At 33.8% G+C, this 23,754-nt stretch overlaps 1 protein-coding gene across 1 annotated transcript in view; it reads left to right on the forward strand.

Annotated features, from left to right (window-relative positions):
- Positions 1-23,754, forward strand: part of LOC106872086 (uncharacterized) — a 146,137-nt gene that overhangs the window by 112,711 nt on the left and 9,672 nt on the right. The window contains exons 34-36 of the mRNA XM_089349422.1: positions 12,131-13,038; positions 22,087-22,339; positions 23,602-23,714. Coding sequence (XP_089205548.1) covers positions 12,131-13,038; positions 22,087-22,339; positions 23,602-23,714 — 1,274 coding nt within the window. The remainder of the gene's footprint in view (positions 1-12,130; positions 13,039-22,086; positions 22,340-23,601; positions 23,715-23,754) is intronic.

A 23,754-nucleotide genomic window follows, 5' to 3' on the forward strand; every position in this document is an offset into this window, starting at 1 on the left:
GATGATGAAGATGGTACTTAAATTGAGGAACCAGAATTTAGTACGGTATTATCCATACAATTTCAAAGTAAGGTGATTAAAATCAAAAGAAGCAACAAGGCTATCCAGAGGTAATGCAGTACGATCGTTTCATGCAACTCCATTTAATTGAACAATGTAATCATTTCAAAAATTTAAAATGCAGAGCAATCCTCAGTTGCACAAAGACATAGAATTTAATGTCTTTGTGCAGCTGAGGATTGCTCTGCATTTTAAATTGATGTAATGATTACATTGTTCAATCAAATGGAGTTACATGAAACGATCATACTACATTACCTCTGGATATCCTTATTGTTTATTTTCATATATATACTCATGTGTATTTGTGTCTTTTTGTTGTTCTTACCACCACCACCATTGCTTAGAAACTGTTGTTGGTGTGTTTATGTCCCTGTAACTTAGCGGTTTGGCAGAAGATATCAATGGAATAAGCACCAGGCTTACAAAGAACAAGTCCAGGGGTCGATTTCTTCAAGTAAAAGGCAGTACTCCATCATGGCCACACTCAAATGGCTGAAACAAGTAACAGAGTAATCTATCTATACTATATATAAAACAGAGATGTGTGTGTAATCGCTTATCACGTGAAAACGGCTTCACTATTTACTTCCATACTCGTGATGCAGGAATAATTTGACCTCGGATAAATCTTAGGCTCTTCATTTGATTTTTTTTTTATTAAGATAAATAATATTGCTTTATATTTAAGATTCACTTCTTTAAAAATGTTCCTCAATCTCAACTTCCGGTAGCCATAGTTTTTTCTTCACTTTAACTTCAATCGTTACTGTTCGCACTAAAAGTTTACTCACATTTACTGATGTAAGTAATTTCATCATTTACTAACAGAAGTACGGTTTCGTGTTTCCCTGTTGCTGAGGTTTTTTTTTTCTGGTACCTTCGATACTGGCTCTTTGGTTCACTGACTGACAAATTTCGATTCAACATCACTTTAACTTCAATTGTTACTGTTCTCAATAAAAGTTTACGTTTTCAATCGCTAACAAGTTCACATTTACTGATGTCAGTAATTTCATCATTTACTAACAGAAGTACGGTTTCGTGTTTCCCTGTTGCTGAGGTTTTTTTTTTCAGGTACCTTCGATACTGGCTCTTTGGTTCACTGAGTGACAAATTTCGATTCAACATCACTTTAACTTCAATTGTTACTGTTCTCAATAAAAGTTTACGTTTTCAATCGCTAACAAGTTCACATTTACTGATGTCAGTAATTTCATCATTTACTAACAGAAGAAGTACGGTTTCGTGTTTCCCTGTTGCTGAGGTTTTTTTTTTCTGGTACCTTCGATACTGGCTCTTTGGTTCACTGAGTGACAAATTTCGATTCAACATCACTTTCACTTCAATCGTTACTGTTCTCAATAAAAGTTTACGTTTTCAATCGCTAACAAGTTCACATTTACTGATGTCAGTAATTTCATCATTTACTAACAGAAGTACGGTTTTGTGTTTTCCTGTTGCTGAGGTTTTCTTTTTTTCTGGTACCTTCGATACTGGCTCTTTGGTTCACTGAGTGACAAATTTCGATTCAACATCACTTTCACTTCAATCGTTACTGTTCTCACTAACAGTTTACGTTTTCAATCGCTAACAAGTTCACATTTACTGATGTAAGTAATTTCATAATTTACTAACCAGGGTTAGGGTTAGTTACAAGTGGCTATGTGAAAGAACAATTCTGGCACCAAGGAATGATTCTGTAGACAAGCTGAATTTAAATTTGTTAACTCAGCTTTCAGGACCTGAATGTTCATACAGATCAATTAACTCTGTCCATGATCAAGAACAGGCAACGCATTACCCAGTGGAGTTCCTCAATTCACTTCAGCCACCAGGATTTCCACCACACATTCTGATTGTGAAAATAGGTGCTCCCTTAATGCTATTAAGAAACCTTGATGCACCCAGACTCTGCAATAGAACAAGGTTGGTTGTTAAAACAGCCATGCCCCATGTGTTGGAAGCAACAATAATTACAGGCAGCATGATGGGTGAGAATGTCTTCATTCCAAGGATCTCTCTCATTTTAAATGATCTCCCCTTTCAGTTCAAGAGACTGCAGTTTCCGGTCAAACTTACCTTTGCAATGTCTATCAACAAAGCACAAGGTCAATCTCTAAAGGTGGTGGGACTTAACCTCCTTCAACCTTGTTTCTCACATGGTCAGCTGTATGTTGGATGTTCTAGAGTTGGAGATGAAAATAACCTCTACATTCTCAGTGATAAGCATGGCAAGACAGAAAACATAGTATATGAAGAAGCACTTACATGAATAGTATGTACATGTCATATACAAAAGTGTAAAACCATTGAGTGTTAAAGTAAGTATTACTATTACACTTTCACTTTTCGACTGACATGCGTCAATGTATATCTGTGTATATAACAGTGAAACAATAATGTGGTATATTCGCTGTGTGAATTTTTTTCATTTAAGCCCCATTTTAATTATCGTAAAAGTTTCCAAGTATAGGCGCAGAGTGGCTGTGTGGAAAGTAGCTTGCTTACCAACCACATGGTTCCGGGTTCAGTCCCACTGCGTGGCACTTTGGGCAAGTGTCTTCTACTATAGCCTCGGGCCGACCAAAACCTTGTGAGTGGATTTGGTAGACGGAAACTGAAAGAAGCCCGTCGTATATATGTATATATATGTGTGTGTTTGTGTGTCTGTGTTTGTCCCCCCAACATCGCTTGACAACTGATGCTGGTGTGTTTATGTCCCCGTAACTTAGCGGTTCGGCAAAAGAGACCGATAGAATAAATACTAGGCTTCCAAAGAATTTGTCCTGGGGTTGGTTTGCTCGACTCAAGGCGGTGCTCCAGCATGGCCGCAGTCAAATGACTGAAACAAGTAAAAGAGTAAGTACCAATAAGCAACAATTTCATTCCCGGGCAACGCCGGGTGGCTCTGCTAGTATATATATATATATATATATATATATATATATATATATATATATACGCATCGGTGCTTTAACATGGCTGCAGTCACATGACTGAAACAAGTAAAACAATGGGAAAACTATGCCATTTTAAACCCGAGCAAGGGTATCTCTGCTAGTTTATATATTTTACTTGTCATTTTAAATCCAGTTTCCATGTTAAGTATGAGGTAGTTATAATTTCCGTATTTTTATGCTTTTTTTTTTGTTTCTTTACATACTCTTTTTTCCTTCCTCCTTCCTACTTGATAAAATATTTGAAACCTAATGATTAAAATGAGAAATCTTGTCAGTCCTATATTTATTTCATAATACTGATACTATTTTCTTTTATATTTGTTTGACTGGTAAATGATCTCTGACTAACATGTATTGACTCATACTTTCTTTGATGGTAAGTGACATTGGTTTGGTCAGAAATTAATATTATCACTGCTGGAATTGCTTTTATCAGTGTCATAGTCTTTTAATTCAACGTGTGTGGTAAATTCTAAGAATATGTGTATTTATAATATTAAAGAATAAACTAGCTAAGCTGTTTTTTATCTGAGGTACAAAAGTTAATTACACACACATATATATATAGTTATAAATGTAGTGTGGAAAACCACTCAATGCAAAGAGCAGTTACATTTATTGGAAATTTGTAAACTTTACAAATCATTACAAGTTTATTCATTTCCAATCTGCATCTGAAATTATAAAATATAAATATATTATGTATATGAACTTATCAAATAAGCTCCTTGCAAAGGTAAGTCTTTTCTGTGGTATTCCTTATAGTATTGAGTAACCATTTTATACCTTCAGTTATTTTCCTCATTCCTGTGACACTTTTCGTACTGACTTACCTAAGACTACATCTGGTTCTGTAGTACAAAACCTTTATTTTAATGTGTTCGTATTTATATTAAACTTTCCAAATGCCAGTTTAAAATACCAATAGATGATAAAAATTAGTTGTTTTATTAAATCTCTACAAATGATTATTTTCATAATGGATCGAAATACTTAGGCTATATATTTCATTAAAAATAGGGTCATAAAACTGTTAATGCCATCATTTAAGAGTGAAATGATTAAATGCTTAAGACACTTGCTTAACCAGCTTGCAGAACTTGAGTTCAGATCTATTTGGGGTGCTTTAATGTGTATCCAAGCATTTCTCAGCTTATCTAAACATGTGAAATTGGAAGCAGAATTTTAGGTTTTTTTAAGGATGGTATCTATGATGGGTTATATTTATGGTAAGATTCATCAGTCAGCACTATACCTTTCTGTTTTAGCAAAAAACCTATCATTGTGCACTCATTCAGCTCATGGCCACGTCATTTTTAACTCAGTTACTTCTTAAAGTTTTCTTTATTCCTATTTCTGAACATGACATTTATTAGTACTAATTGTACTGTTATATTATTGTATGGAATATATGTAAAATATATTATCCTATAATATAGGACAATAACAAATGGAATTTTTTCTTTCATTTAGTGTTTTTTTTTTTTGTCAATCTACTTTATAAATATTTCTAATAATTTAGGAAATTGAAAAAGAAAAGAAAAGAAAGAAATAAAATTCTAAAGAAATGCATGTATTCCTTTCAAAAAGTCTTATATTATGCCAATATAGTATGGAAGTCCCATAATCCATTTTTGATTAGCCACCCCACCCCCCAACTGAAATTTCCAAGCATATTTAGAGCAAATCAACTTGATAAGCCTATAATTCTCTTCCAACCTACATGTGTGGATTTCAGAACAGCTGTGCAAGCTGTAAAAACAAAACAAAATAACAACAGCAATAATAATAATAATAATCCTTTCTGCTATAGGCACAAGGCCTGAAATTTTGTGAGATGGGCTTAGTTGATTACATTCACCAATAATAATAATAAATAGTTTATCACATATTTACAGTGTTGAGTTGTACCTCTTCGTATTTATAGAGAGGAGAAAAGTGCCATTTAGAATCAACTATCAGAGTGCAGAACATACACAGTGTTGTTGATTGGATGTAAAACATTGACCAAAGAGTCAAGTTGGCTGCTGTGAGTTTATATCAGTAATTAGTAGATAAAGCTGGCCATAACTTGTAGCATAGCTCTAAGTAGTACAACAACATAGACTTGGAACATTTATATATTATTTATCCACATATATCAAGAATTAGTAACTTATGAATGTGAGGCTGTAACTACTGTACTGAAATATACTTAGATACAAAATGATTATAGCTTATATCAGTGCTCTGCAACTGGTATGTTGTGACACACTGGTGTGCCACAAAATGATGCTAGGTGTGCTGCAGTGTAACCTGGATATAATGTTTTACCCTATACTTTTAGTTATATTTTGAGTTCAGGTGTGCCGCTGAATTTTGAAAAGAGTATAAATGTACCGCAAGTGAAAAAAGGTTGCAGAACGCTGGCTTATATCCATACACTAAAACTGACTAAAAAGCATTGAAAAATAGGAACAACTTTTTTGTTTTTGAAAATTGCCATATCTGATTTAACTTCATTAATTTTTTAAAATTATCTTGTTCATTGCTAAGGGAAGCTTGTATTTCATTAAAAAAGTGTTTTACCAAGCTTTAAAACTAGTAGAAAGATATATGAGAAATGTGGTTAATTGGTTTTAGTTTCTAATAAACTATTTCTAATAGTTTTTCCATGTGGGATGGTTTAGGCAAATTTGGAGCAATTGTTTTATTGGGAACATAATTAGAGATGACTGCATAATTGATATTTTGGATTATTAAGTCATTAGTTCAAACAAAAATAATATACAATTTTTTTTAATGTTTAAGCATTGAAAAATATTCTATTCAAAGTCTGCTGACAAAAAAAATCAAAACAATTAAACCAAGTATTTATGTGTATGCATATGCATACATACAAATAATTTCTCTATTTCTCATTGTAGTATTATTATTATTCTGTAAATTAGTGTACAAATTAGTCTGAATATGTGCATGTTAATTAATTTGAATGTGTATATGTGTGAAATAATATAAATATTAATTTATGAATAATTTTAAGACAGATTATCTAGAACCCATACTTTTTGATAGCACCTACATCCATTCTTACAAACTTCCACCTTCCAGACAAAAACTTTATGATTACATACAATTTTTAATTTTTACTGTTTATTGCTCTTCTCCCTTTGTCTCTCTGTTTTTGTGCAGTTTTTTTTTTTTTTTTTGTTTGGTTAGTCATTGTCCAATTAAAACAGTTTTACTAGCTATATTGGTGTTTATTTACATTTTTACTGTTGTTGGCAATTGCAATGTTTACATGTGGAACCAGTGCGTTCTTTTTCTCTTCATCTCAAAGATGTTATTTTGGTCTTTAGCACAGTAACAGAATGGTGTTAGTTGAAGTAATAATAGTAAGAGTGAATTATATTTTTTGGTTAGGATGACATATTGTCAAATATTGTAGTAATATTCCATTCTATTGTCCACTCCCCTAAGAAGTTTGGCAGTTTACTGAAAGTCTGAAAAGAACATTTCAACTTCATCATTTTCGTTCACTAAAATTTTCTTTGTATGTATGTGTTTGCTTTCCTCCTTTGCTGTTAATATGTGACTCAGATAAAATAAAATGGTCTTATTTGGGACACTTATATATGTAGGCCACCAGTGAATGTGTCACATGTGAGAGAAGGTGCAGTAGTCATCATAGTAGTGTTCCACTGCTTTAGAGTTTAACCAATACCAGCATCCTTTCTAACAGAGGATGTGGTAGTTGTAGTAAGAGGAGGTTGAGGAGAAGGAGGAAGACATAAGAATTAAAGGATAGTTTGTTTTAATATTCCACTTTCCCTCTACTGTCTCCCTTCAACAAACACACACGCACATCTTTCTCCTCTCTTCTGTGTCTACATCCATCTCGCCAGACTATTTTACTTCCTGCTGCTGCTGTATCAAGTGGAATTCACAATGGCTAACCAGTATAAGCAGCATTAAAGTATCTAAACTTTATTTCACTTCCCTCAAATATCGAGGTAAACACAGTTGATTTCAGTTCTATATAATCATTTATATTATGTACTTCTTTTCAGGGTATTTCTGATTTCTTTCTTTGCTTATTGACACTTCACCACTCATTTATAAAACTCTATTCTAATTGTTTCTTTAACCTGCTTACCAAACTCCCGCCCATTTATAATTTCTCTGCTGCCATTACTCTAAAGAAGTAACCCCCCCCCCCCCCCAACCAAAAAAAAAACATCAAAAAGTCACTAGAAGTTATCTCTTGTCCTGTTCATTTTAATAATAGATTTAAAAAAAAAAACTTTTTGACTTTCTTTAGAACTGTTTACTGAAAAACTTAACTATTTCTTTGTGTGTGTGTGTGTGTGTGTGTGAAAATTTACATATATACATGTACGTACTGAAAACAGTTGTTAAGTTCTGTGAAATTGAAAAGAATAAAAACTGTATCTAGAGAACTCTCATTATGCTAAAGTAAAATTCAGTGTATATATTCTTACGGACACATACTCATGAATGAGTGTGTGTGTGTGTGTTTAGATAAGTAGATAGATAGATAGATAGATAGATAGATAGTGTGGGTGTATGTATGGAGAGAGAATGTTTAGAAATATTGTGGAATCTTTATAATAATTATAGGTCATATATATGAATATATGTATTTATTTTTATGTAAACCATAGAATTCATTGAGTATTAAATAGTTCAGTATAATGTTAGTGTGTTTAAATAAAGACCCATTTGTGTAGGTTGAAGACTAACTGATAAAAAGACTTTTGCTCCTTTTCATTTGTTTTGTTTTTTGTTTAAATTAAGTCTTTTTTTTTAATGAAAATAGAGCCTTACAGAAATGTTTGAGGAATGAAATAATAGTGAGGCTTCTATTCCTAAAATTTACTGTGTTGTAAGGGTAGCATGTAAAAAGGCGTGGAAATAGTTACAAATCTATTTAGGTGTGTTCTTGGTAAAATACAATACATATTTGCAAAAGGAAAAAAAAAAACGCATGTCACTTTTATTAAGCTGTGTGGATAAGAAGCTTGCATTCTAATCATGTGGTCCTAGGTTCAATCCCACAGTGTGAGACTTTGGCAAGTGTCTTCTACTATAGCCACAGGTCAACCAAAACTTTGTGGATTTGGTAGAGAGAAACTAGAAAAGGCCTATACACATACATATATTTGTTTGTGTGTGCCCTTATCTTGACATCACATCATGGTTGTAAATGTGCTTCATCATACAAATATTGTTGTTTGTGTCCAGTCTTTCCAGAAGGAAAATATTACCTTGAAAACAGGTGAGGATTGGTGACATGAAAGACATCTGGCTGTAGAAAACGTGCTGTAACAAATTCTGTTTGACCAATGCAAGCATGGAAAAGAGGACATTAAATAATGAAGATGATACAGTATATGTATTATCGAGGGATTTGATAGTACAATTCTTCACAGTGATTGGCATGTTTCATCTCAATAAGATTTTCTGTTGAGGTGAAACTACGCAGTCACTGTGGAGAATAATAGCTTCATTTACCTGAGTAAAATATATTTTACGTAGGAAAGTATGAAAGAAGACAGTGCCCTACTACAGTCAAGGAAATGATTGCGCTTGACATGCATAAAAAGATTAAGAGGAGATTCCATGTGATGCACCCAGTGTAAACAATAGATGCATGAGGAGAGATGTAGTGGTGTTACAGGCCAGCTAGCAGTAAGTACTTAGAGTACATGGAGAAATAAATTTGGCTTAACTGCCCAAGCAGCTGCCAAGTAGCTTGTGTCAGGTAAATAAGCTCAGTAGCAGTAAGGGTAAGTTTTCTGAAAATGTAGTAGCTAGAGTAAAAACAGATTGGAAGTTCAGGGAATTATTATGAGTGAGATCGTTGCCAGTGCCGCTGGACTGGCTCTTGTGCGGGTGGCACATAAAAGACACCATTTTGAGCGTGGCCGTTACCAGTACCGCCTGACTGGCCCTCGTGCAGGTGACACGTAAAAGCACCCACTACACTCTCGGAGTGGTTGGCGTTAGGAAGGGCATCCAGCTGTAGAAACTCTGCCAAATTAGATTGGAGCCTGGTGTTGCCATCCGGTTTCACCAGTCCTCAGTCAAATCGTCCAACCCATGCCAGCATGGAAAGCGGACGTTAAACGATGAACGATGATGACAACAAAGGACTTCTCCTTTAGAGAGAAGAGTAGATTTTATGAAACTTGGGTACAAAATGTGATGATGCAGTGTAGCAAGACATGGACATTGAATACAGAGGATTTGAAAATACCAAAAAGAAATGGTGTGAAAGTGCTCTGCTGGAGGTATAATGTTAGTATACATGGATGATGGAGTATAAATGAGCTGAGAGAAAACCTGGATAAAGAAGAAATCAGATGTAGCTCTCAAGAGAGGAGACTGTATTGATATGAGCATGTGATGTGTATGAAAGATGACAGCTGTACAAAGAAGAGTCAAGTATGGAACCTGTAGAAGAGTGAGACAAAGGAAGAATTGGGATGAAGAGTGATCTCAAAGTATTGCATCACATGAAGATGATGACAAAGGACCACGGCAATTTGTTAGACATAGTGGATGTGACACATTACCAGCAGGAGAACATATCTCTTGATGGTTGACTGGACCGGGTCGGATGGTGATATGGAGGGAAATTAAGATGGGCATCAGCTTGCGAAGACTTATTGGGGCAAGCGAAAGCGAAATCGGGATAGCACCTGTGCCCAGCGTCGCCTTTCTGGCACTTGTGCCCATGACATGTGTAAGGATTTTTGAGCGAGATCGTTGCTAGTGCCGCTGGACTGGCTCCTGTGCAGGTGGCACGTAAAATACACCATTTTGAGCGTGGCCATTGCCAGTACCGCCTGACTGGCCTTCGTGCGGGTGACACGTAAAAGCACCCACTACACTCTCTGAGTGGTTGGCGTTAGGAAGGGCATCCAGCTGTAGAAACTCTGCCAAATCAGATTGGAGCCTGGTGTTGCCATCCGGTTTCACCAGTCCTCAGTCAAATCGTCCAACCCATGCTAGCATGGAAAGCGGACGTTAAACGATGATGATAATGACACTGGAGAAAATCTGATCATCTGTGCTAGCATTGTTAAAATTGGGGTAGCAATGGGAACTGGCACATATAATATATATTCTGCCTGACCAGCTCCTGTCAAATTGTTCCACCTATGCCAGCATGGAAGGTGGATGTTAAACAAAGATGTTGATGATGATTGGCCTATCATCCATTTTGTACCTGCTAAGTCCCTGCTTGCTTCTTCTATCATGACACTCATGTAAATAAGGAAAACATTAGATTTGTCTTTACTTGATCCCTACCACCACCATTCCATTTCTCTCTGCTTTTGTTTCCCTCCCATCATGTTGCCTGAATAATGAGGAATTGCACTGGATAATTATTGTTGAAGAAGTGTCATACCAGATAGCCAATTGAAATGTTGACAACTTTCATGAAACTAGAACAAACACATCTAATTCTAAAGACAAATTAAGTGCTAATAGGGGATGTAGAGAGTTATAGCTAGTTATACTCTGTATGTAGTACTTTATATTATTCATTACACTGCATTTTATTTCAAAAGATTTTCTTGCATAAGTGCTCATTTCAAATCTTTTCATAAAATTTGTGTATCATGTCATGATCTTTTCTTTTCCAGAGGTGCGTTTGTAAAATATAGCAATATACTGCATATGAAATGCACATGTTAGCGGAACAGAAATTATTGTTATGTGTCGTTGGAGTTAATATAGTCATTTTAGCTGTTTTATAAGAAGAGTTAGCATTAAGTTTATATTTCTGAGGATAGTATTAGATTGAGGCTTAGTTTAAGAATTTCAACTTCTCACATAATCATAATTGTGAGTTTCTAAAACTTGTGCGCGTGTGCATGTATGTTTTTGCAGTGACACATGTTGCTAAACTAAGTTGGTAAAATTTATTTAGATTTATTTAGGCACAGGCATAGCTGTGTCTTAAGAAGTTTGCTTCCTAACTACATGTTTCTGGGTTCAGTCCCTCTGCTGGCACCTTAGGCAAGTGTCTTGTACTATAGCCTCAGGCCAACCAAAGCTCTATGAATAGATTAGGTAGGCGAAAATTGAAAGAAACCTGTCATGCATATATGTGTATGTGTGTTTCTCTTTGTTTTGACATTGTGTGATAGTTGTAAAATGATTGTCACTGACATACAAGCAGTGCCATATATTTCCAATATTCTGTGAGAACATGTCTGGCCATGGGGAAACAAGGTCTTGAAAACAGAGTGGGTTGGTAGCAGGAGGGGCATCCAGACATAGAAAATCTGCCTCAGTAAATTCCATCCAACCCATGCAAGCATTGAGAAGTGGATGTTTAATCGTGATGATATAATAGTCCTTGGTTTCTTAAGCTGTAATCTATTATTTTGCCTAATTGTATGGGTTATCTATTGTGTTGACAGCTGTTCACAATCTGTCGTGATTTCTTTCATATCTTGACCAAAATAAATTCTTATTTTCCACACTGAAGAGAAAGAACATACAATGGTGGAAAAGAATGGGTGAAATTAGTATGCTTACTAAGTTTGATCCAATGATAATCACACTGAAATTAGCCTAAAGTTTAGAGAAGTACATAATAGGGAAAGGAAATTGTGGATATTGAGAAAAATCTTGTAATATGGTATCCTAATTGTCTCACTTTTCTATATTCATTCACTAGCATGTACTATCTCTTTTCTGGGATTACTTCTGTTCATAATACTTACTAATCTCAGTTTTATTGTAAAATGACTTTATTTCATAAAGAATTTTGTCATATTTAGTTAGTTTACTGCAAATTACTTGGTTACAATATCTACATAATGTAATACTGTTGCAGGTGATGTAGTTTACTTACAGAATGCAATTTAAACTTTTACCCACTAGTATGACTTGTATTTTTCAACAATGATATTAAAATATGACAGTTTCTGCATAGATAATTGTTTATATAATTTGATTTATAAACCAGCACAGTGATGGTTAAAATATTTCATAATTTGAAATTTGATTTAATTTCTGATTGAATATTCCGATGACTCCTTTCTATTATTTCCTGACTTTTATCAATTTCTATTTTCAATTTGCAGTACATTAAGTATGGACCAAAATACGTTGGATACTTTGAGTGAAAATGCCTTGAAGTCCATGCGCATACTAACAGAGGCTGCAACCATGGCAACAGATGGAACACTGCTTGGTCATGACAACCCCGATTTGGATAAACCTGTATCTAAACTTATGTCTATGAACTCTACTGATAATACCAAGATGCAGCTGCCAGAGCAGAACTGTGTCAGTTCTAAACCTTTGACTGATATGTACAGTAATGGTTTAGAGCAATATCAGAATGAACACTCAACAGTAGATGCTTGCATTCCAAATAAACACAGTCTTTCAGGAATAGTAGGAGCTGATAACCCTGGCTCTCTAAATGAATTTTACCGGAACTCTGGTCAATTGAAATGGTCTCAAGATAAGACTGATTCTTATCTCTCCTCCCATTACCACTCCAAAAGTTCTGAGCCAGGCCAAGTTGAAAGCTTGGATAGTCAGCACTTCTCCAAACAGACTAATAATTCTCCATCAAAGACTAATCATTTGGAGGCCAATCAGTCATATAATGGCAGTCTTCCAAAATATCCCCAGAGTCGGTTGTCTGTTAGCAACGAAAGTCCTTTTTACACAAAAAGTCTTCCTTCATCTCCTTCCAATGCAATCTCTTCCAAAGATGTTATCCGTTCTCATTTGATGGTGTCACAGGATTTAAGTAACACCTTACAGCATGAAATAAGTGTTTACAACTTTTTGGAAACATCTACAGCAAACTCCTTGAACATGTCTTCAAACCAAAGCCTCAATGTCAGCCAGTTGGAATCTTTCCACAAGTATCTCATGGAGCTGCGAGCCCAGAGAATCAAACTTGAAGGAACTGTTGATCGGAATGAACGACTGCAAGAAAAATTGGTTAGTTTACTTAACCACGACAGAATAAAAGGTATGTACACCTCAGTTATTACTCAACATTCTAAGTATATAACATTTGTTTATTAAACACTGGCTTCTTATATTTTGCAGCTGTTGAAGAATCATGATTTATATATATAAATAAAATATGGTAATTTCCTTGAAGTAATGTTAAACAACTATCAGGGGGTATATTTAGGGTCAGCCATAAAGATTCTAATATAAATACAATATCTTACAATAACATTTATTAGTCAACCATTGCAAAGATGGAGAGAAAGTCTATGAATATAGACTGAGTTATAAACACCAAGTTCAAATCAATGAAAGTCATGTGGCTTATGATAATTTGAAAGTTCTGGTTTCAAACATTTAATGAAAATTACCTCTTTAATCATTAATTGCTTATATATTTGATCATGATATTAGTAAATTGTCAAATGAGGTCATTCTTTGAAAACCTATTCGCACTCTATGTAAAAGACTCAATATAACACCATTGATTTCACAGTTGTTTAACATTGCAGGGACTTTGCTATATTTTGTCAAAATTAGGTGCACAAAACAGTCTTTTTATTCTGATAGGAATCAGAATTTTAAGTACCTAGATAACTACATCTCAGTCATTAATTGAAAACTAATGGCCAACTTAGATAACTCATTGGAGTAATTGAGGGTTTGCTCGGGTTTGAAGTAGGTGAATAAGGTTCAGGAAACTGCCTTCATTATTGGCTATAATGGTCTTCACAGTCTTTATCTTAAACTCTTCATATAAAGTTTCACATTTAATACTTGCATCGCCTTATTCATTATTTGATGCAAAAAAACATTGTAGTTATCTATAATTACAGTTCTAGAACCACTTTCTGGTTCTATCTTTCAGCTTTTGTTGAATATCTTTGAATTGGGTCACTGACATAAAGTAAGATAAAAATTCACAAGTTTACTTTTGAGTAAATTATTTTGATTTTGTTGTTATTGTTGCAGTGATGAGTGACAGTGAACCATTTTAGATGCTTTATGCTATCCTACCTAGTGCACTAAGCAGTTCAGAATTTTCTGGAATCCATTCTTTTTGTCATTCCAGAATTGGTAAGATAATTCACTAGTAGATCCATTTAATAAATGACACCCTTACAGAAATGGGTTTTTGTCTATTCAAATGCAGTGATAGTAGTGGTTTTATCAAACAATTCTTGCTGTACTTGAGAGAGATATAGCAGTGACCTAATCCATAAATCTCAGACAGCAAAATTGATGTTTCTAGTCTAGTTTGTCTCCATTTTTTTGAGTTAATATTCACTGTGCACTGCTAGCCTTTCACTGTTCAGCATGTTACATGCTCAAAAGGTTATGGGTTGGTAAGTGACATTGGTAGTGGTGGTTAATTTAGCTAATTTTGTTGGGGAACTTGAGTGTCTTATTTCTTAAGCAAGTTTTCATTAGTCATTCATTCTACTTTGCTGATTTGTTTTGTTATGTTTGTGTGTATCTGTATGTGTAAAATCTGTTGATTCACCAAAAGCGATAAATTACAGGACTCAGAGTATTCTTTAATACATTATAACAGAAACAAGCAACTCTGAGCACTGGAAATAAGCCTTTCAGTTATAATATATACATATACATACATATATTATGATTTTAATGTGTTTTTGTAAAGTGTCTTATAGGATATAATAATGTTGAGATAATATTGTTGTGTAAAGAAATGTGATGGCATGTGACTACAAATCCAGTAGAAGTAAAGAAGTATAATGTAGATTGATGTAGTGACACCAGTAAAGTGATGTGGTAGCATATTTAAGATATGGTAGTGATGGTAATATTGTGATGTAATGCTTCAATTGGTTCAAACATTTTCCTGCTTCGTATGATGACAGTTTATGCCTTCAAATTTACAGCTTGTTCCAGTTTGTCCATTTCAAGTGTTTAAGTTGTTTTTGTTTTTGTTTTTTTCCATGAGTTGTGAACCCCATTCTTGATCTTTCACTCCATGGAGGTGGTGGTGGTGGTGGTGATGGTGGTAAATCATTTTAAACAATTATTGGTAACAATATAGTAACCTACTAGCTAATCTCTTCCATCTTTCTTTTGTGCTTCAGTAATCCATTCATTGGTTTGTCTGGACAGAAGCTTCATTTTTTTCCTTACTTTTGGAAATAGTTTTGTTTGCCAGTAGCTTGAAAAACTACAATGCCTAATATATTTTTAGCTTGGATCAGACAATATAAAGAGCTAAACCAGAATGTTTTGCAGAATCTTACTCACTTTCTTGTTTCTCAATTCTACTCTTGCATGGAGTTGGGAGCAGACTTCACCTTCCATTCATTCCTACTAGATTGCTAAAATAATAAATGCTTTAAGTTGATTCAGTCAATTATGCTTTCCACTTCAAATTAAATACTTAGAAATCAATGTTTTGTTATTTCATTGGTCTGCAAAAAGGAAGTATGTCCATGACCTTTGTACGCCCACCAAGATTGGTGAAAATGGCACAGTTCATGTTCTTTTGAACAAACCAATGGTTGAGGGTTACACATGGGCAAGGAGGGAACTTTAGGAGAGTTCAATGTTCTGAGGAGAAAATACTGGAGGTAGTTAGAGTGGGATGGACACATCATAGATGACAACAAGGGAGACAAGTAAATTAGTGGGGAGTGCCTGTGTGGAGATGGCACAAAACCAGCCAGCTCTAATGAGCAGAGGTCTACATAGTATATATAGCTGCTGTAGAAAAGGCAAAGAGAGCAAGAGAAGGCTATGCCTGTGAGCCAGATGTTGGACTGTGGTTGGAAGCAACTACATCCCAAATTGTTGAATGTCTTTAATGTTTTAAAATTCATAGTTATATTACGTAAAAGAAGCAGATGAATTTGTAGAACAGTACAGTACCTTTCATCTTTCTAGAAGCAATAATATATATATGTATATATATATATATATATATATATATATATATATATATATATATATATATATATATATATTATTGCTTCCAGAAAGATATATATATATATATATATCAATAATAGATTATGATTAGTTAAATTGTCTAAGAGAAACAATCTCTTGTTTAGTTTTAATGTTTGGTTGAAGCTGTTTTCATTACTGTTTTCGCTACCAATGATTTTGAAATAGGCTTGAATGTCACAACTTCCCACTTAATGTTGAATGATCAGCAATGAAGTTGGGGACAAATTGTGCAAAAAGATTGATTAGGTTTGAACATCAGCAAATTCATATACCAACAGTTGTTAACTGGGCTTACAGATCTCTTACCTAATCTAACCTACATCGTCATACATTAACTGTACAAGTTTGTCCTAAGTGGTGAGATTGAAACTTATATAATCAACAAAGTTTTCAGAGGATGATAGCAGCAACAGCAGTGAGGGGGAGGAGGATGAAGAGGTGATAGAAGCAGTAGTGGTGAAAAGTTTATTATGATAATGATGATATAGTAGTGAGGAAATGAGATGATGATGTGGTGGCAGTAATAGAAATCTTTTAAAAGTGTAAATTGTTGTTGCAAGATGATGGTGATTGCACCAACAACAATTTCAAGGAAGAAGAATTAGTTTTTTAAAATATGTATACTATTGCAAGACTCTCATCTTTTCTGTTGTTTGTGAATTCTTTGAATAATTTAACTGTACAATCATCTCAGATCAAACTGTTGCTCCAGAATACTAGAAGAAACATTAAACTGTTTTTGTGTTTTGTAGCCCCTCATGTTTGGGATTCTGTATTCCAGACGTTATGACAGTGTAAACAATTTTCATGTGGTTAGTATTTTTGTGTGCTGTGTAAGTGTGTGTGTGCGTGTGTGTGTTCGTGTGGATGTATTTAGCTTCCTTTCTTAACTGTTTTTCGTTCTTCTCTCTCCCCATTAAACCTTTCTCAACAACTCCATTTCTGACTTGAAACAGTTAAAACAGTGTTTTAATGTGAAACTTGTCAGAAATAGGGTTAATTCACCCGCATGCTATACTTTATAGTCAAAGGTTAATCTTTTCCAAATAACTATAAAGATCCATTTCATAAAAGAGATACTTCACTTCAGTTTCTGTAGCACTATGTGGATAGGATGTTAGTATGTCACATGTAGATTTTCCTAGAAGTGTGTGTCATGTTTGTTGCAGCTAGGTCGACTGAGACATGTAGAGTTATGTGAACAATGACTATATGAAACAATTACAGAGGATTTGAACTCACAAACTATTTTTTTTTTATAGCTATTAACCCAATACTTTGTCCACTCAATCATTTTACTTCTACTTAGTTTGTAATAATGATTTCCAAATCCCTCTGCTCTCTTTTATAAAGCCATATTTTAGGTTTCAGTTGAATTTTGTGCTTGTTTGTTAAGAACCATTTAGAGTACTAATTTAGAATTGTATTTTCGAGGATGTTTGTATTTTAAACTTTTTTTTTTTAACATGTTGAAAAATATGTCTAGCCTGTTTTCATCGTTGCATTTAATTATCCCTCTCTTCCTGACATTTTCATTGCTTTTATCTATTTTGATTTGCATAACATTCCTGTGCTGATTTTATAGTATTTCATCTCTGAAATCTGAAAGTCAAATACTTGTTTATATTTCACTCCAACAAATTGTAAAGTTGTTTTATATGCCTTTCACTGATAGTATTTAAAGAGAACAGCTTAAGTGTTGTTGCCAGAGCACTATCATAAACAGGTTAATATAGCTATTATAGTGTTGTTGAGTCCCAGATGAGCCAGACTAGCAGATCTATGATCAAGATGTTCCATTCTTCTTTTCATACTATTTTATGTGTCTTATTTCTTGGACTATATTGTCCAATGTCCTTTTCTTTTTAGACAGTAAGGTGTGATGTGAAATTTGACTGCTATTTCTAGCAGTAAAACAACTCTTAGTATTTCAGTTTTCATTGGATAGTTTATTAATATAGAGTAAGAAGACATACAAATAGCTTTGGAGTTGTGATATGCACTTGTACTAAGTCTGCAATGTATGTTCAATTCCTTGTTGAGCCATACCTCTTCCTCCCTATACTGTTATTTATGCTATTTATGGTTGCAGTCACTAATCTGAAAGGATAGTTCTTCCAGGTTGACTTACCCATGACTTGGCACATAAAGAGAGAGCCTTTAATGGGGATTCACCTACCCATTAAGGGTTTGGGAAAGAAAGTTCCTGGTGACATGCATCTCTGTCGACCAGTTCTAGTTATCCCACTTCCTTTAGAAAAAGTACAAATGTTATAATGCAGATTTCAATCTAACTTAAAAGACTTCAATTTTGTTTTGTAATCATTTTCATTTATAAAGTACTATATTCGTATTTTGAAGAAATTGGTGTCCTTGATTAGATATAAATAACATTAAAGGCTTAATCAATCAAAACTTACAAAAACTCCATTTTGTTCATGTGTGTTTTCAATATATTTAACATTTACTATTTCCTTGGTACCAAAGTGATTCTGCCATTGTCTTCTCCTTCCACTCATCCAATTAACTCTGTGCCACTCTTCATAACTGTCACAAAGTATAAAACAATGGGACTATTTAGAATAGCTTTGAGTAGACACAAATCTCTATAGAGTTGATCTGATATTGAAATCTTTATTCTTTCTCTCAAAAGGTATTAATGGAGTAAGGACAATCAATATTTGACACTGTGTCAAGACTTACCTTTTACCACCTCCTAAATACTACAAACTATGTAATTTATTGATCTTGTTTAGCTGTTCCCCAACATTTCTCTAAATGCTTGGCAAATTTCCAAATTACTTTTAAGCTTATTTTCCTCCTTGCTTTACTCAGACTTCATCATCATCGTAATTATATTTTCACTTGGTGTGTGTTTGTGAAATAAAATCTTGTTACACTTAATAAAAGTCTCTAATTAAACTGTTACCTTAAATTTCATCTAATGCTGAGAGATAAACATGTAGTGTGAAGAATTTTTTAATCTGGCTGTGATTCCACTTTTCTTGCATCACTAATGCTCTTAGAAAAGACATGATCAGCATACAATCTAATTTCCTTTCCCTGTAAATGTCAGATTTTAGAACTATTTAATAATTACTAGTTCTGTTATAGTTACAGAGACAGACTCTTTAGCATTCAGATTGCTCTGTCAAATGTAATACTTGTGTATTTTCACTGTTTTGAGTTAATAATACATTATCTTGTAGCTTTGAGATTTGATGGTATGATTCTTTGTTTTTAGAATAGTGCTGCAGGGTAGGTGTGAGAGGCCAGATCTGGTTGGTTTGAACATAAAACAGGAGAAATATTTGGGCCTGATATAGCCAGTTTAACCAACGCCAGCCATGAATTGAGCAGGCCTAAAATCAAAGATGCTGCTGCTAAGACCATCCCATCTTGATTTTAAGCATTGAGAGCTGCATTATTCACTCTTTACTCTTTTACTTGCTTCAGTCATTTGACTGTGGCCATGCTGGAGCACTGCCTTTAGTCGAGCAAATCGACTCCAGGACTTATTCTTTGTAACCCTAGTACTTATTCTATCGGTCTCTTTTGCTGAACCGCTAAGTTACGGGAACGTAAACACACCACCATCGGTTGTCAAGCGATGTAGTGGGACAAACACAGACACACAAACATATATATATATACGACGGGCTTCTTTCAGTTTCCATCTACCAAATCCACTCACAAGGCTTTGGTGGGCCCGAGGCTATAGTAGAAAACACTTGCCCAAGGTGCCATGCAGTGGGACTGAACCCGGAACCATGTGGTTTGTAAGCAAGCTACTTACCACACAGCCATTCCGACACCTGTTTAAGGAGTTTTTTTTTTTAGAGACAGTAGTGTCGTTTAAAGGAGATTTTATATCTTGCAGGTCATTCAACCATATACAAGCTCCCTCTATATAGTTGATCAACCTTATATAATTCAGGAATTGTTTGTTTTTTTTTAAATCAATATTCCCCATTAAGATTCTAGGGATGTCTATATAGTTTATGTAAACTTTCCTGTTGAGATGGAATTATTGTCACTATTGCCTTCTCTTGAATAACCTACAGTTAGGTAGTTAGGACAACAGGCAGGATGTTTATTTTAACAAAGGAATATGAGACCCAGATTTCTAAAATTGGTCACATTTTAAAACTTGTTTGTTGCTTTCTTTTCTGGATTTATTCCATTTTATTCCGTTTTTGTTTTGAATTTTTATATATATATATATACACTGATTCACTAAGTCCAAATAAAATCCAGAAAATATTGTTCCTCGCCCTGTTGTATTTATGTTACAATGTTGCTGCTAAGATAATACAAAAATAATTCCTTGTTAAGCTACACTGGCTATCTTTCGTTTTGATTACATTTTACGTCATTTCTAATCCACGTGCATTTGTTTATGTTTCCGTAAAAGGGGGTTAGGGTTACGGTTGGGGACGGAATTCCTTAACTCTAACCCCAAAACCCTTTTACGAAAAGCGACGATCTTGATCAGAAACAAACAAACGCACGTGGATTAGAAATGACGTAAAATGTAATCAAAACGAAAGATCGCCAGCTACACTTATTATTGCACACACTGTATTCACTATTCAGTTATTTCCCTTGCTTATTTCACGGTTTTTAACCCTACTCTCATTTATATTGCATGTTTGATTTGAAGCAAGTAATTTTGATAGCTTTACCCCGGTACTGTTTTCTCATGCCACATACATTTTTGCTGTTTTAGTTGCACATTTTCTTTCAATTCTTTTAATTTTATTTTTATTTTTTAGATATATGTATTACTGGAGAGAGAGTTTGTACAATTTAAATGAGATATTTACAAGTTTTTGATAACCACAGTTAACAGTCTCCTGAACACACTTGGGAATCACAAAAATTAATCCCATTCAGCTAAGACTAGATAGATATGAATTAAAGCAGGTTCGGTCAGCTATGACAAACAGAGCTATAACATCAAGTATCTATCACCAGCCGGTTATGACTGGACAGTCTTGTGGTATCTAAATAGTTTCGCTCACAATGACAAGGCAAATCTAAGCTTTGCAGTCATTAGATAAATAATTGGTGTTTTTAATCAGGATAATCCTGTCTTTATTGAGTTTTACCTTATTCACTACTTCCCTGTTCTGAATTCACCTCTTACTTGAGACCACTTGCATTTAGTACCTCTGAAGTTGTATGAGTAATTGTCAAATAGTTTATTGGTGTCCATTGAACAGATTCTTAAAACATTTAGTCCCCTGTTTCAAGATAGTAGATAGTTGAACATGGGAGATTTAGTTGTGATATTAATTATGCTAGGAATATGTAGAAACTCTTCATTAGCTGGTGAAGGTTTTATTTTTTTTTTAAATCAATTATAGATATTGAAAATATTGGTCTCTGGAAGTGATCAGAGATAAAAAAAAAAAGTTGTTAAATATTGTGTAAATGAGATAAAAGATTTGAAATTTGTCAGTTACCCATCTTGCTTTACAGATGAGTTGCTAGCAGTTATCAGAACAATTGTAGAAACAATTTACAAAATTCACTCCAATACATTTAAAACAGTAAATGGAAAGAAAAAAGAATAAAACATTTAATTTTTAAATTGTATTTTCTGATTAAATTTTACAATGAAATAATGAGCAGTTTGTGACATTTTATAATTCTCAAGCAATCTCTCTTTGCTTTATTGAATTGTCTGTCTATTAATTTACTCTTCTCTTGATAATATGCCTTATAAAAACTATTCTTTCCCTAACTTTGTTCTTTATATCATAAGATTGTTTAATTTATACAAAATCTTACAAAATTCTATGAAGAGGGATTTGAGATTGTGTGATGTGTCTGCCTTAATGATGTTAATGAAGTGATTTGGCTTCACCTGATTATCAAAACTGACATTAATTTGGTCTACTTGGAATCTGTCTTTTGCTTTAAAGCTTTTGCTATTGTATTTATTGTAACTATATAGGTAACACAATTTACAAATATTATTGAAAATACGTCATGATGACATATAGATATGGCTTACTCTCTTGAATTTATTTATTTATTTTTTGTAACAACCATTGTGTAATTTAATATTTTTCACTTTTATTTGTTCTGTTCCAAGGATCTCCAACAAGTGTAGCTAAAGATATTGCCCAATTAGAGGAACAAAAACGCCAACTAACTTATTTACAAGATGTCCTCAGTGATCAGCAGACTGAACTGGACCAAAGGCACAATCGAATTGAACAGCTGTCTCAGGACTTAGAAGACAAGACAACACAGTTGGAGGAAAAAAATAATCTTCTTCAACAAAAGGATACTCAGATTGACCAACTAAAAGAGCAATTAAAAGAGGCTCGATCGCAGATACAAACGTGAGATACACTTTAAGCATTGAAGTTATTTTCTGTGGATTCTATTACACGTTATCTTTGTTTGAATAGTTTATGAATAGAAGTGTATGAGAGAGGAGACTTAAGAAATGCTTTCAGTTGCTCAAAATCTCAAAATGTGCTCCATGATCTGTGTTCCTGGTTGTATGACAGAAAAAAAGTGGGGGGGGGGGGGTTCATATATTTTGATCCCTTTTTGTTTTTTATTTGTCTTAATAAACTTATTACTAAATATCTACAAAAAATTGATAGATAAGCTGAGGAAGTTTGTACAGGGTTGCTTGATTTGCTAGAAATAGCAACTAAATCTCTCTCACATTACACCATATAGCATTTTAAAAGAAAATACAGGATGATGTAGTCCTAGATACATTGCCTTAAAAAAATTGTTTTCATTGGAATGCTTATGATTATTGGCTTATTTTTATATCCATATAAAAATGTTAAAATGATTAAACTAAAAAGAAATATCACCACTTAGTTGGTTTGGATTTTGTAAGCTTGTATAGACGTTTTACATGGATTAATTCTAGGGAGTATGACTGTATGGTTAAGAAATTTGCTTCACAACCATGTCATTTTGAGTTCAGTTCCATTATGCAGCCCTTTAGCCAAGTGTCTTTTACTATAGCCCCAAAACAACCAAAGCCTTGTGGGTGGATTTGGTTGATAGAAACTGAAAGAAGCTTGTTTTGTTTGTGCATGTATGTGTGTGTCTTTTTCTTGACATCATGTGCTAATTGTAAACAAACATCACCTTCATATAAACAGTACCTATGTTTTCAGTTTCCCCTGAAAGCATGTCTGACCACTGTACTGTTCATGTTCAAAAGACTAAGGAAAGATATTTTACTTGTAAATATTAACTTACTCTGATGTTGTATACAGTAGAGTTAGCAATGGTTATTGCAATGTAATTATGTCATTTATGACCATGAACAATCATTTTTTTTTTTTTTAAAGACAAAGAAACTTAATCATTTTTATTGTTACTAATCACTTAATGATTCATTATAAATTTTTAAAATTCTTTGACTGATATTGACCTTTCTTCTTACTGAAAATTGACACCAAAATCATTCATGTCAAATATGCCCCATAGTTAAAAATATTTTAAAAATTAGTTTGCCTAATATTTTTGTTCCATTACTGTCTTACCTATTTCTGAAATTTCCAGTTATTACTTTTGAAGAGATTGTCTATATGTTCATAACTAACAGCTTTTAAATATTCTTTAATTATAGATTGGAATTAGAACTGCAAGACCTTAGGGAACAACTGTCTGAGAATAAAAATTTAAATTCTACACTCAAGTTAGAACTGGATATGTATGAGCAACTAGAAGTGAAAACTAAAGGTATGATCTATTTTCTTAATATCAAATTTTATTTCTTATT

The sequence above is a fragment of the Octopus bimaculoides genome, chromosome 3, assembly GCF_046866305.1.
Source record: "Octopus bimaculoides isolate indiv1 chromosome 3, ASM4686630v1, whole genome shotgun sequence".
Lineage (NCBI taxonomy): Eukaryota > Metazoa > Mollusca > Cephalopoda > Octopoda > Octopodidae > Octopus > Octopus bimaculoides.